Below are 14357 nucleotides of genomic sequence, written 5' to 3'. Positions count from 1 at the left end.
CTGGAGAAGCCAGGTATTCTGCATCGGTTAACAAAAAAAAACATAAAGGAAAGAGCTGCCGATGCTGAAATAAAAAATTGAAATTGCTAGAAAAACTCAGCAAGTCAGGCAGCATCTGTGGAGAGAAATCAGAGTTAACGTTTTGAGTCCAATGATCCTTCTTCATTGATCATCGGGTGTGAAATGTTAATTCTGCTTTCTTGCTACAGATGCTGACAGACCTGCTATATTTTTCCAGCAAGTTCAGTTTTAGAAGCTGCATTGGTTGATGGAATGCAATACTCTGGCAATATAGCCTAACATTTCTAGAATTGAGTGAATATATATAGCACTCTGTGAAATGCATACTTGATCTTTAAACAATCAGCACTTCTACTGCCACACAATGAAATCTCTTACACTAAAAGCTCTAAGATAAATAGAATTCATTTATGTCCAAGCGCATGTGTGTATTTTGAGCTGGGAGTCATAAGCTCCTGCTTGTTGCTGTTTTTTTTACTCTGATTGTGTGCTTCACTGAGTGAAGTGGCACCACCATTTAATAGAAGCATGTCAAACAGACAGTTGCATAGGACACAAGTGCCCCAAAACAATGGCTGATACTGACGACCTGCTTTGTGCCAAAGGCATTCACAGCATGTTGCAGCACAAAAATAGATCATTCAGTCTGAGTCTATGCCACTATTTTTCTCCATTTGAATCACCAACTATCCTGTTCACTCCTAATACTGGCATTCAGAATTGAAAAGGCATCAGGCTACAATGGGAACCTGGGGAAACAGATCAAGATCAAGGTAGGCATGGACTAGGGGGCATGGGTTAGCAGGCAGCCAGGCTAGAGTATGGGAGATCAAATGTAGGAGAAGAATCTAAAAGGATCTCCTAAATCATTTCCCTCGGCCTAGATTGTTTCTGTTGTCAACAGATGAGCTATAGCTAGTTCTGTGTTTAAAATAGTTGGTATGTCCCATATGTAATTGTGGCATTTAACTTGGGTTCATGTCCCTTTGCAAAGGGTAATCTTCCCATGCCTGAATCAGGCAATGAGAAATTGCTCGAGGCAGGACTGTGAAACAAGTATTTCCCTGATTTGACTCCTTTTTGCAGTTTTCCAAGCAGGCTTGGATGTTAAAATAGGTCCTCATATTTTCATTATGCCCCCGTAAATTGCCTGGAGATGTTTTCCAATGTTATAGGTACAATACATATTCTTGTTACTATGTAATTTGCAGCAAACATAAAGGCAATTCCTTTCAGAATTTTAAATAACACACTGAAAGTTATTAGGGGAAGCAGAGTAGATCTTGAGGGAATTGAGGGAGAAAAAGCAGGTGCGGCAACACATAACATTCTTGTACACATTCACCTTCCACCAGGACTGCATTTGCTGGCCCAAACATTGATTCTTGGGTGTGTCAGATGAAAGCAGTTCTACTTTTCAAAGAAGGTCAGGATGCTCTGCTGCTTCTTACTTCCCCTCAGATTTAATTTTGTGCCTCTGCATTGGTTTCTACTCATTTGACATTTTTTCCTTCACTGGCTCTTCTTCCCTTACCCACCTTCTCAGAAGCTATTGTTGAGAATCTGTTTTGATTATAAAATAATTTCTAAAAACGGAAACATACTTGCAAGACACATGAAGTGGACACATCCTTTTAGGTAAAACAATGTTTTACACATTCTGAATTCAACAAATTTTGGCTCAAAGGAAACTACATCACTGGGGACTGATACTTGTTTTGCCAGGTAAAGTGGCAAATAGCTTTGTGCTTTCTTTATGTCCCCTTTTATTCCTATTATGTAGTAGGGCTTTGCTTTTACGAGTCACAAAAAGAACAATAGAAGACAAAAAAAATCAGCACAAGTAATGTTGTGACATTAAAGATTTTATGTTTTAATAAGCTACTGGTGTCAAAAATACATTACCTCATTAGATTAAAATTTCCCATACAGAATAAGGTATTAAAAGCCAAGCCGTACAGATATTAAATATTTGTAATAAAAACTATGGCTGTTAATATTAGAACTGAAACACTGGCATAATATTTTAGCAACATGCTTGCATTGTCTATTTAATTTGAGACTGCATCAAGCTTAAAAACCTGAAAAGTTTGCTGCAACCCAAACCCTCCAAATGCATTGACATTTTTTAGCCATTAAAAAAAAATGGTTCTTCAACTTCAAATTCATTGTGCCATGATACTTTCCTTTGCTTTTAAGAAGTAACTCTTGGTATTTAATTCCTTTAAATGTTTCATTCAGGTTAAAAAAAAAATCAGTGTTCAAAACTTCTGGCATTTGAAGGGTTCCCAGCAATGGAAAAATAGCTTTATCATTGAGAAGTATATGTATTGAGGTCAAACCTTTTCAGTCTGTTATAAGTGTGGCCCTGTTGAAAATACAGTGGGGATGAAGTATCAAGATATAATGTTACCCTCTGTAGAATGCCCTTATAAAGGGAAATGTGAGCTCAATGAATGAATCAGAAAAATTGAAATATGAGGCTCCATTGTTTTCCAATGACAATGAAAATTGACCATTTTAAACCTCAAATTTGAGACTTTTTGGAAATATTTTGCCATTTTTTAATACAGTAAAATTCAAAACATCTCCTTGCAAAGGCCTTACTTATCTCACATACTGCATAAAGGTTTGACTTTAGTTCAGCAGGTCCCACAAAGATGCACAACAGGTCGACAGAATAAAAGAACTGTTATACCTGACCAAAGAAAAAAATACAACTAAATATACTTTAAATCTTTTACATGTGTTTTGATGTATTCTCTTACTGTGCATTGGATATGTAAAATATTCCAGGTTTTTTTTAATAAAACATTAATACTAAATTATTGGCAGCTTGCCTTTTTCAAGATGCCCCTAGGTTACCACTGACCAGAATACCAATTGTATGCAAAACCAGCACTAAGTAATAAAATGACGCTTTAACTTGATTATATGAATACAAGTAGAAATCCATTCTCTTTCTGCTACTTGAAGTACCAGTATAAGATTAACATCAAAAATCTATAAATCTTTAAAAGCTTAATATTTAGTAAATGAACAACCAAAAAAAACAAAGTTTATTGAAGCTACAATGTGCAACTGAACAAAATGTCCACATACAACAAATCTGCTTTCTAATATAAATTTTTAGCCATTAGTATTTTAATTCACTGAGCATTCGTAGGAAAAAAATAATGGAACATTTTAATTGTCTTAAAAAAATTAAGTGCATTTCTTTCAACACAAGAAAATAGCTGCTTTTTAATTGAAAGAGAGCAAGTAGAGAATTAGAAAAGAACAACATAATGCTACTGGAAAAAAAGAACTGAGAACTTGTTCTCAAAATGAATGATGTTTTAGTTGAAAATTGAGAAACATTAGACTCGATTGATGTGAAGCTATAATGACGAGAATAACAGAATACAGTTTAATTTACGAAAAGTTATTAGGCAAAGATGTGGACATGTTGAACAAATAAGTGATTCTTTAAACTACATGTCGATAATAGACTACTTGCAAAATATATCTTTAGAAACTGAAGCAGTTATCACAGTTCAGGCTAGTGGTTTAATGCAGAACCATTTAAGTTGCTTGGTCGAGCGCTCTAAGCAATTCACGTCCGTGCAGAAGTGTTGAGTTCCCTACTACAGGTGCGTTGACTTCACAGTCATATCTTGTTAACTCTGGCAAGGAATAAGCAAGGAACGTTGAACCCAAAAGACGGCTTGCCACTCCTGTTGTGATAAGAATGTATAAAGTAACATTTATATTATGATATAAAATACATTGCACCAAACATTATATTGGGAAGTATTGACCTGACTATTCGGAATATAGCGCACCTCATTGTTTGTGCAGTTCCGATATATGCAAGTGAATGACAGACATACTTAAGATGAATATTTTTAGCAGGTGAAGAGAAAAATAAATACGATGAGGTAGAAATTGGGGTGCACTAGAGGACAAAAGATCTTTCTGTGGTTTGCTGTGACGTGGTTCACCTGAATGTTAGCCAACTATTTCAAAAAGCTTAACCTCAATTTTGACCTTTGAGTGTTGCCAAAATTTCCCATGGATTACTGTTGAACCAACTTCTGAACTGAACAGACTTTCAAACATGCTGAATTGGTTACTTGCAGTTCATGGGCACCCTAACTTGGCTCTGGCCATATGGCCCAGGGCAGGATGGTGCCAAGAACCAAGCATGCCAACGGGCAGCATATAATTCCGTATTCACCCACTTCTATTGAGGTCTAAAAATTCAACTCTTTGAATTTGTGCATTCATGTAAAATGAGTGACAGTGGGAAGCTCTCACTAATAGTGAGCTTTGAGACAGCAAAACTTAATTAGTTGGGGTGTCATTGGGCTTGAAATCCTGCATGCTCCCCCCACCTCTACTGGAAATAAGTTTTGGCCAGAAGACATATGGCCAACCTTACCTCCCCACTGCCAATTGAGGTTTTTAAGCCATTTAATGATCGTTTAAGGGCCTCATCCTGCTACCAATGAGATTAAGCCAGCTGCAGGCAAACCTGTAGGGATTAGACCATGGAAAGGGTTCTATTAAGAGTCACAATCCCTATCCCTACTATTTCTTCTTCCCGTGACCCCATGTTCCATATCTGAGACCTGGGTCATTCTGCAATCCTGAGACATTTTGCCCACTGACCAGCCTATGTTTGGCCTTGTTAGTTGAGACTTCCACTCCTAAGGTCTTGAATCTAGGGGAAGGCTTGGTGTTGTAAATATGGACAGGAATTCCTCGAAGCATAGCATTCCAACCAAAGCTTTATCAACAAACACATTGACTTAGATCCCATTTACCACCCCTTGAGAAAAAGATCAGGGAATGACATTACCACAGTAAATGATGTCATCACAGGAAATTACATCGCCAACCCAAGGAAACCTAAACACATTTTATAGTGTGGTGACAAAATGTCTGAAAACGAATCCTCCAGCTCAGTGAGCAAAGCTACATCCAGAACCTCAACCTGAGCTACAAATCTTCTCAAAATCTCACTGGCTCTCAGCCCTGACATCTCAATAAGACTCCACTCAGTGGGTTGGTATGTCATTTTACACATCTCTATTTTTCTGTTTCCTTTGTGGTTAATGCATTCAGTATCACCCTGTTTACAGTGATTCCACCAGGGCAACATCTGATCAGCATTTTTATATCGACCTTACTATTATTATTTTCTTAAATGTCATGGTCAGAGCATTGAGTATATGAGTTGGGAGGTCTTGCAGCGGCTGTCCGAGACATTGATAAGGTCACTTTTGGAATACTGTGAGCAATCTTGGTCTCCCTCCAAAGGAAAGATGTTGTGAAACTTGAAAGGTTTCAGAAAAGTTTCAGTAGGATATTGCCAAGGTTGGAGGATTTGAGCTATAGGGAGAGGTTGAATAGGCTGGAGCATCGGAGGCTGAGGGGTGACCTTATAGAGGTTTATAAAATTATGAGGGGCATGGATAGGGTAAATAGACAAGGTCTTTTCCCGGGGGTGGGGGAGTCCAGGGAAAAGACTTAAAAGGGACCTAAGAGGCAACTTTGTCACGCAGAGGGTAGTACGCGTATGGAAGGAGCTAGCAGAGAAATTGTTGGAGGCTGGTACAATTACAACATTTAAAAGGCACCTGGATGGATATATAAATAGGAATGGTTTAGAGGGATATGGGCTAAATGCTGGGATATGAGACTAGATTAATTTAGGATATCTGGTTGGCACAGACGAGTTAGACCAAAGGGACTCTTTCCGCTCTGTACATCTCAATGACTCTATGAATGTTTGGATTTCAGTTGCCAATTCAATTTGCTACTTCCATTATTTTAAAGAGTGGTAGTTGCTATGGTAAGAGTCACCAACAAAGTTGATTTTGAGTTGTAAACCAAATTAATAAAGACAATATATACAGGGCAATATATAAATTTGCATTTTCTATTTGAATTTCTGCTTAGTAAATGCAACTATGGATGATTTTATGTTTAGTAAGCCAGGAAATAAATAATTGAAGGAGATACAAGTTAAAAGGGATTGAGTACGGAAAAGGATGCAGGCAGGTCTGGAACACTCCGTTCTTACCTGTAAGTGACCCTGAACTCCAGGACTTTTTCTGTATTAATGGGGAATTATTTTCAGATTTAATGCTCTTCATTCTCTTCCATAGCATCTGTGAAGTGTGACTCCTTGGTGAATCTTCACACAGAGAGTCCTTAAAGTGAATTAGAACATCAGTTCATTCAAATCCATTTAATTACATAGTACAGACACAATTGTACAAGTTTGAGTCTTTTGGAAATCTTAATATACCACATCAACTCGCTCAACATTATCTACAATGCTAGATACATGCTCAAAAAGCTCCAGTGAGTTTGTCAAACATGACCTCACTTTCGTAAAACTATGTGGTTCTGTCTTATGATACTGTGATTCAATTAACACATTAGTTCAATCTGGATAAATGTGAGGTGTTGCATTTTGGAATGACAAACAAAGATAGGATATATACAATTAATGGCAGGGCCTTGGGTAATGTTGTAGATGAGGGACCTTGGTTCAAGTACATAATTCTATGAAGTTTGTATCACATATAGACAGGGTAGTTAAAAAGACATTTGGCATGGTCACATTCATAGCTCAGTCCTTTGAGTATAGGAGTTGGGAAGTCATGTTGAGGTTGTACAGGACATTGGTGAGACCTCTTCTGGAATACTGCATCTAATTCTGGTCACCCGGTTATAGGAAAGCTATTATTAAGCAGGAGAGATTTACCAGGATGTTGCCGACTGCAACAGGTTTGAGTTATGAAGAAAGGCTGGGACTTTTCTACCTGGAGTCAAGGAAGTTGAGAGGTGACCTTACAGAAGTTTATAAAATAATGAAGGATATAGATAGAGTTAATGGTAGTTGTCTTTTCCCTCGGATGGGTGATTTCAAGACTAGGGGACATTTTTTAAGATGAGAAGAAATAAGTTTAAAAAAGACATGGGGGCAAATATTTTACACGAAGGATAGTTCGGGTGTGGAATGAACTTTCTGAAGAAGTGGCATAATTACAACGTTTAAATTATATTTGGATAAGTATGTGAATAGGAGAGGTTTGGAGGGACATGAGCCAGGTGCAGGCAGGTGGGATAATTTAATTTGGGATTATGTTTGCCATGGACTATTTGGATCAAAGGGTATGTGTCTATGCTGTATGACTCTATGTTAAGATTTTTTCGATAATAGATCACATTTTTACAATGGCTAATATTAGGCCAACTGGCATGTAGTTCCCAGTTTTCTCTCTCTTTCCTTTCTTGATTTGCAGTGATACATTTACTGACTTCCAATTTGGTGAGGCCATTCTAGAATCCAAAGAATTTTCAAAAACCATAAGTGCATCCACTATCTCAGCAGCTACCTCAATCCAAGGATATGAGAGATCAAATCCTGAAGATGTGTTGGTTTTTAGTCCCTGAAATTACCCTATTATGTTTTCTCTGCTAAGATTAATTACTTTAGTTCTTCACTTGTATTATTCTTTAGATTCCCTTTAACTTCTACTTTGTAACCTGTATCTTCCCTAGAGTCAAACTGAACATATATTTGTTCACCATCTCTACTACTTCTTCATTCCCCATGGTAACTTCTATCTTTTATTTTATTACCCTGGCCGGTTTACTCTCCTATTTTCTACCATTTAATCAAATTTTTGATCCCTTTTTGCTGTTTTTTTATTCTTATAATCCCCATACTTCATACTGCTACAGGTAAAGCAAAATGTAGTACGACTTAAATTGTTTAATATTATATTATGTGATAAATGTATTTTACCAAACTATGAAATGCAAACTTGTTTGATGACAACGGAAATTGGGTTAATAAAGGTCTACATGAATCTTCCACCTTTAAACATTGCACTGGATTCCATGTTTGGAACTCACGTCAAGGAGTTAACCTAAACCTGATACAAGGGCAAATTCTTAAACTCTGCATGACTAAGTTAATTTTAACTTGTTGCTTTGTCTTAAATGGCTGTGCATGTTGATAAGATGGCATTTTATTTGACAGTACAAAATACATGAAACTGGTAATACAACCATTGAAAATAATTTGAGTATTTTAGCCTCTTCAAATTGAGTTTACTCTTTGAGGTTTCTGAAAATCATACCATAGGCTCGTATCAAAGCACTGTGCCACGAAGGTCACATATCATGACTGGCACCTGACTGTTCAACAAATTAAATCTGAAAATGAAAAAAGCATTTTGAAAATGCCCGCTCCAAATTTTTTGCAAATGGACTTACTGCTGATGGTTGGAATATCTGCTCTCCAAAGTCCAGCTGCCGTTTGCGTTTTAGGTTGGTTCTGAATATCATTTCGTTGGTAATGTCTTTCCCATGTTGTCCAAAGTTGTCCAGAGATCTAAACCAAGCAGTAATATGGTGTGAGAAATACTTTTCCAATCCTCTCCCCTCTCTTTCTCTATACTGAAGACACTGGCATTGAAATTGGTCTTCACCAGTTGTGCAAGGTAGCCTTATAACAAATTGGCAGACCAATTTTCATTTCCACTGCCATTTGGCAATTGGCTCATTTCACTCCTACTCATTCCTTGGTTCATTGGCTGTTGATCTCTCAAGGAATGCACTGCTGAAGACATAATTCTTCATTTGAAACCCTGGAGAGTGTGTGCTAACAAAATAGATGACTGTGAGAGATGCTGCATCAAAGCTTGAAATCATTTGAATTCAATCTCTGCTTCAGGTGCAGGAACCATGATGGGTATCGACCAGGAGAGGGAATCTTGGCCAGTTCTCCTCCTTAGACAAGAGTGAGACAGCCTACAACTAGCTCAGTTAAAACCAGTAAATCAGCATCGAGCCACAGTCTCTAATCTGTGAGTCAGATTGTGAGCTTAACAGCTGAAGCTTCTGTGATTCACCTGCCTCAACTTAAGCTTTCTCCTTTTAAAATAAAAAGAATGTTGCAGAAACTCGGGTGGGGCAGCATCTGTGGTGAGAAAGAAATAGAGTTATTGTTTCAAGTCCAGTAAGACTCCTCTTCAGAACTTCAGGTTGATTGGAATTCTGAAGAAGAGTCATACCAGACTTTTCTCTTTCCACGCATGCTGCCAGACCCGCTGAGTTTCTTAAGCATTCTCTGCATTTGTTTCAGATTTCCAGCATCAGCAGTATTTTGGCTTTTATTAAAGCTTTTTCTATACTGGTGGCCAAACAGACAACCCACTTCCAGTACCCTATCCTCTCTCTCACACCCTGCCAATACTGCCACAGTGACCAGGGCATAGCATGTGAAGTAGAATTAGCTACTAAGACTCTCTCTCCCTGTTCATCCTCCACTGTTATAAGGAAGTGCTCAAATACCTCAGGAAGAAAACAAACAGAATGGGAGCTCAGCCAAACCGCACTTCCACACGCTGTGTTATGTTCAGTTTTGATTTCTTCATGCTTTCATATATCTTTTGTTGGAAATTGGATTAAAGTGTAAATAACTTATATTTGAATATTGCTCAGAAGAAACTTAATCCTCAAACATTTAGACTTGTATTCATCAGGACAGAGTCAAGACTGTGGTGCTGGAAAAGCACAGCACTTCAGGCAGTATCCAAGATACAGGAGAATTGATGTTTCGGGCAAAAAGCCCTTCATCAGGAATGAGGCTGTGAGCCAAGGGGGTGGAGAGGTCAATTGGTGGGGGGGAAGGTATTTGAGTGCGCGATTGGTAGATGGAGGTGGGGGGTGAAGGTCTTGGTTGGAGAGGAGGGTGGAGCGGATAGGTGGAAAGGAAGATGGACAAGTAGGACAGGTCATGAGGGTGGTGCTGAGTTGGAAGTTTGGAACTGGGATAAAGTGGGAGATGGGGAAATGAGGAAACTGGTGAAGTTCACATTAATGCTGAAGGGTTGGAGGGTCCCGAGGTAGAAGATGAGGCGTTCTTCCTCCAGGCGTTGGGTGGCTAGGGAGTGGCGATGGAGGAGGCCCAGGACCTGCCTATCCTTGGCAGAGTGGGAGGGGGAGGTGAAGTGTTCAGCCACGGGGCAGTGGGGTTGGTTGGTATGGGTGTCCCAGAGATGTTCTCTGAAGCGCTCTGTGAGTAGGTGTCCTGTTTCCCCAATGTAGAGGAGACCGCATTGGGAATAAAGGATACAATAAATGACGTGTGGAAATGCAAGTAAAACTTTGATGGATGTGGAAGGCTCCTTTGGGGACATGGATGGAGGTGAGAGGGAAGATGTGGGCGAAGGTTTTCAATTCCTACGGTGGCAGGGGTAGGTGCCAGGACGGGAGGGTGGGTTGGTGGGGGGTGTGGACATGACAAAGGAGTCATGGCGGGAACGGTCTTTACAGAAAGCGGATTGGGTTGGAGAGGGAAACATATCTCTGGTTGTGGGGTCTGTTTGTAGGTGGCGGAAATGGCAGGCGAAGTATGCAGAGGTAGGTGGGTTGGAAGTTGAGGTCTGGGGGTGGGGTTTTGTCCTAAATTTTGGTTGGAGGGGTGGGGTTTGAGAGCGGAGGTGCAGGAAGTGGATAAGATGCGCCGAAAGGCATAATCAACCAGGTGGGATGGGAAATAGCGGTCTTTAAAGAAGGAGGCCATCTGGTATGTTCTGTGGTAGAACTCGTCCGCTTGGGAGGAGATGCAGTGGCCACTGCAGAGACTGCACTTTATCCCAGCAAAGGAATGCCTGCTTTCAAGGTAAACTGGAGAGCATGCAGTTGGATCCTTCAGAGGGGTGTGGAGGCAAACACAGTGGGAAACAGGATGCAATGTTCAAGGTGGGTGGGCACCTAGGAAGCTCAAGGAATGGGGCCCTTGTTTGCAAATAAATGACACATGAAGGACTTTCACAGAAGAGAGAACAACTTGACCACCCTCATTTACCTGCAACCTCCAAAATGGCAGCACGGTATGATGTGAGTTGGAGGTGGGAATGCTACCGTCAAAATTTTAATGGCATTCCTGCCTAAAACCCTGCCTGCCGTGTACCTTACAATTCTACTCTGTGTTTTACGTATTTCTACTGCTAATTCATTCAATCCTTTATTTCAGAATGAAGTCATGCACTGAGGTGAAAGGAAACCCAATGGTTGCGACAATATTTTATTTGACGTTATTTCAGCAATGTAGTTTATAAGAAGGGGCCAGTTAGTTCAGTTGCTTGGAGTATGCTGCTTAATACTGGAGCTGATGTAGCTGTGCTAGTTCTTGGAGGCTGCTTATTCAACTTGCCACATTGTGATGCTAAAGATAGATGTCGAGGGATTCCCAACAGCAGGTGGTGATGGTGTGGAAGAGCAGCTGGAGCAGTCCACTGACACTCATTAGAAAGAAAGAGTGTCTTTAGGTGGAGAAAGGGCTGATGGGAAGGGATAGTAGACAGACAAAGGAATTTGTCAGCCCAATGTAACCCAAACGACTCTTCCAAGTAAGTAGTGCTTTTTGTTTTGTGGGTGTCACTGGTAAGGCAAGAATTTGTTGCCCATCCCGACCTGCCCATGAACTGAATGGTTTGTTAGGCAATTTCAGAGGGCAGTGAAGAGTCGACCACATTTCCCCAAGTCTAGAAATACAGGTTGGCCAGACTAGGTAAGGATGTCAAATTTCTTTCCTGAATGGACATTAGATTCTAAACAGTTCCTTGTTTATCTTTAACATTCCATGCTATTTGTGATGACCTGATGCCATTGGAATGATCCTGCTTTCTGATGTTTGAGTTGCCCAGGAGTTCAAATCTCGCATGAAATTGAGATCCACAATTCGCGATCCTTACTAAGGACACTGCATTAACAATCAGTCTGGGATGCTGCGTCTTCTATTAAATTTACACAGTCTCTTAATGTTTGCTTCAGGGTTCAGTTGCTTTTAAAAAAAAAGAAGGGGTCAAAGAAATGCCATTTAGTTAAATTATAAGATGATGGGTGGCATGGTGGCGCAGTGGTTAGCACTGCTGCCTCACAGTGCCAGAGACCTGGGTTCAATTCCTGCCTCAAGCAACTGTCTGGGTGGAGCTTGCACATTCTCCCCGTGTCTGCGTGGGTTTCCTCCGGGTGCTCCGGTTTCCTCCCACAGTCCAAAAATGTGCAGGTTAGGTGAATTGGCCATGCTAAATTGCCCGTAGTGTTAAGTGTAGGGGAATGACTCTGGGTGGGTTGCTCTTCGGAGGGCGTTTCCACACTGCAAGGAATCTAATATAAGCTTTTTGAAAAAAATGTTCATGTTTTAATTCAGAGTTCCACGACGTCCAACTTTAACTTTGGAGCATATGGAGCAAGAAGGAACTGCTGAAGAGCCATGAGAAATGATGAGCCATTTTGAAGCTAAATCAAAGTGTATGATTGTTTGAGGCTAGCACTTCAAGCACTCTAGTTTTGAGGCGTTGGGGAAGAAACAAGCTTTGTTTAAAAAATTTCTAAGAATATATTGTTTCACAACTGTTCACCAAAACATGCAGGAGTGACTCCATATTTTAACTGACTGTTAGAAAATACATAAAATGCAGCAATATCTATTCCTGGTCTTCTCTTTACCTTTGTTTATACAGTGATGTATGCCCTGGCTGGCCAGGAGGGATCCCAGGCAATGATCCTGTCCTCTGATCCATCAATCTCCACTTTCGGAGTGTACAGTCGAAAGGTGGATCAGGCGGCCATTGGACATTCGGTCTGCCGCCCATCAAAGATGCAGGAGTACATCCAGGTGCATGGTACGCTGCCAGAGAAACCCTGTTTCCAGTGTTGTATGACAGTGGGTGATGGTGGCTGTTGTTCTTTACAGACGCCATTTCAGGACTATACTTGTCGAGCATCATCTGCCGATGTGAGGTGGTGAAATTTGGAGCAAATGACTGGAACATGTTGCTTATGTTGTTGGAATAATCATGCATTCTTGGTGTGTTCTCGGAAGGGGGCTGCTCATCATGGCAGATTGGGCTTAACTGGAAGTCTTCCCCATCCATGGGAATGTAGGGAGCCAGAGTTTCAAGGTCCAGATCACTCAATTCTGCCTGGAACAACACATTAAAGACAGTGAATAGAGTGTGGAATATTATTCACAGAATACTTGCAAAACCGAACAGTCTGTTTTTTTTTAACAGGACACAGGCTATTCTACTTAATAGTAAATCAAATGAAAATATATTGAGTTAAAGAGCAGTACAATTTTTGTTTTAAAACTAGCACTGCCAGAGCTTGAAAATAAGTTGGGCACAACAATCAAAAAGAGTAAGAAACAGTTAGAATTGCTTTTAAAAACAATGCCAAGGGACATAATAGTGGTAAACTGGAACATACTCATAATTTTTCCTCCCCTTGAAGAGCACATGCTACTGTTTCACATAGACCCTGAAGTTACTCATGGATTGCTCCTGAATGGATAAATTGTCTATGAAAAGTAAGGTTAAGGGGATATGCTGTCTTAGCTCAAAACTTTCAACAAATCTAAATGTTAGGTTTTCCTATGGTCACCTCTATTGCTACCTATGGACATTTAGTGTCATAAATATCCACAGCACAGAAAAAGGCCCATCGAGTCTGTAAAGTTCAAAAACAGCCACCTAACTATTCTCATCCTATTTTCCAGCACTTGGCTAATAGCTTTGTATGCCTTGGCATTGCAAGCGCAAATCTAACTGTTGCGAGGGTATCTATATCTGCTCGGCGAAAGTGAATACTGCGGATGCTCAAGATTAGAGTTAAGAGTGTGGTGCTGGAAAAGCACAGCAGATCAGGCAGCATCTGAGGAGCAGGAAAATCACCATTTCGGGCAAAAGCCCTTCATCAGGAATTACAGGCAGTCAGTTCCAGATTCCCACTACCCTATAAGTGAAAACATTTTTCCTGGCATCCCCTCTAAACCTCCTGTCCCTTACCTTAAATTTATGTCCCCTGGTCACTAATCCCTCCACCAAGGGGAACACTTCTTCCCATCTACCTTGTTTATGTTCCTTCTTAATTTTATACATTGCAACTATGTCCCCCATTTGTCTCCTCTGTTCTAAGGAAAACAATCCCAGTCTATCCAAACTCTCTTCATAACTGAAATTCTCCACTCCATTGTCTAATTTTAAAACTGCTATTATTTTAACTCATTATTTTAACACACATTCCTTAAACATAAATCTACAACTATCGAGACCTCAAAGTTGGATAAATTCATAGTTAGAGTTGATTTAATTAAAAGCCTTTGTTGTAATCGAAATGTCGCCTTATTTTTCTGAAGATTTAAACTGTAAATACTTAGTTCTAAAACTTGCTGGAAAATTTTATAGAAATAAACTATTGAGCTAATTGCTCGCCGATTATTACAGAGACATACAGCACAGAAACAGACCCTTCAGTCC

At 40.0% G+C, this 14357-nt stretch overlaps 1 protein-coding gene across 2 annotated transcripts in view; it reads right to left on the bottom strand.

The window, feature by feature from the left end:
- Positions 1 to 1870: 1870 nt before the first annotated feature.
- The window catches only part of epas1b (endothelial PAS domain protein 1b), a 142174-nt gene continuing 129687 nt past the window's right edge, over positions 1871 to 14357 (bottom strand). For both annotated transcript variants that reach the window (XM_060831388.1, XM_060831387.1), the window contains 4 exons: positions 12547 to 13022; positions 8302 to 8419; positions 6092 to 6221; positions 1871 to 3737 (listed from right to left, as the gene is read on the bottom strand). In XM_060831388.1, coding sequence (XP_060687371.1) covers positions 3586 to 3737; positions 6092 to 6221; positions 8302 to 8419; positions 12547 to 13022 — 876 coding nt within the window. In that variant the 3' untranslated portion in view covers positions 1871 to 3585. The remainder of the gene's footprint in view (positions 3738 to 6091; positions 6222 to 8301; positions 8420 to 12546; positions 13023 to 14357) is intronic.

The sequence above is a fragment of the Hemiscyllium ocellatum genome, chromosome 10 (assembly GCF_020745735.1).
Source record: "Hemiscyllium ocellatum isolate sHemOce1 chromosome 10, sHemOce1.pat.X.cur, whole genome shotgun sequence".
Classification (NCBI taxonomy): domain Eukaryota; kingdom Metazoa; phylum Chordata; class Chondrichthyes; order Orectolobiformes; family Hemiscylliidae; genus Hemiscyllium; species Hemiscyllium ocellatum.
The sequence above is the reverse complement of the archived record's forward strand: the minus strand, read 5'-3'. Positions and strand labels throughout refer to the sequence as shown.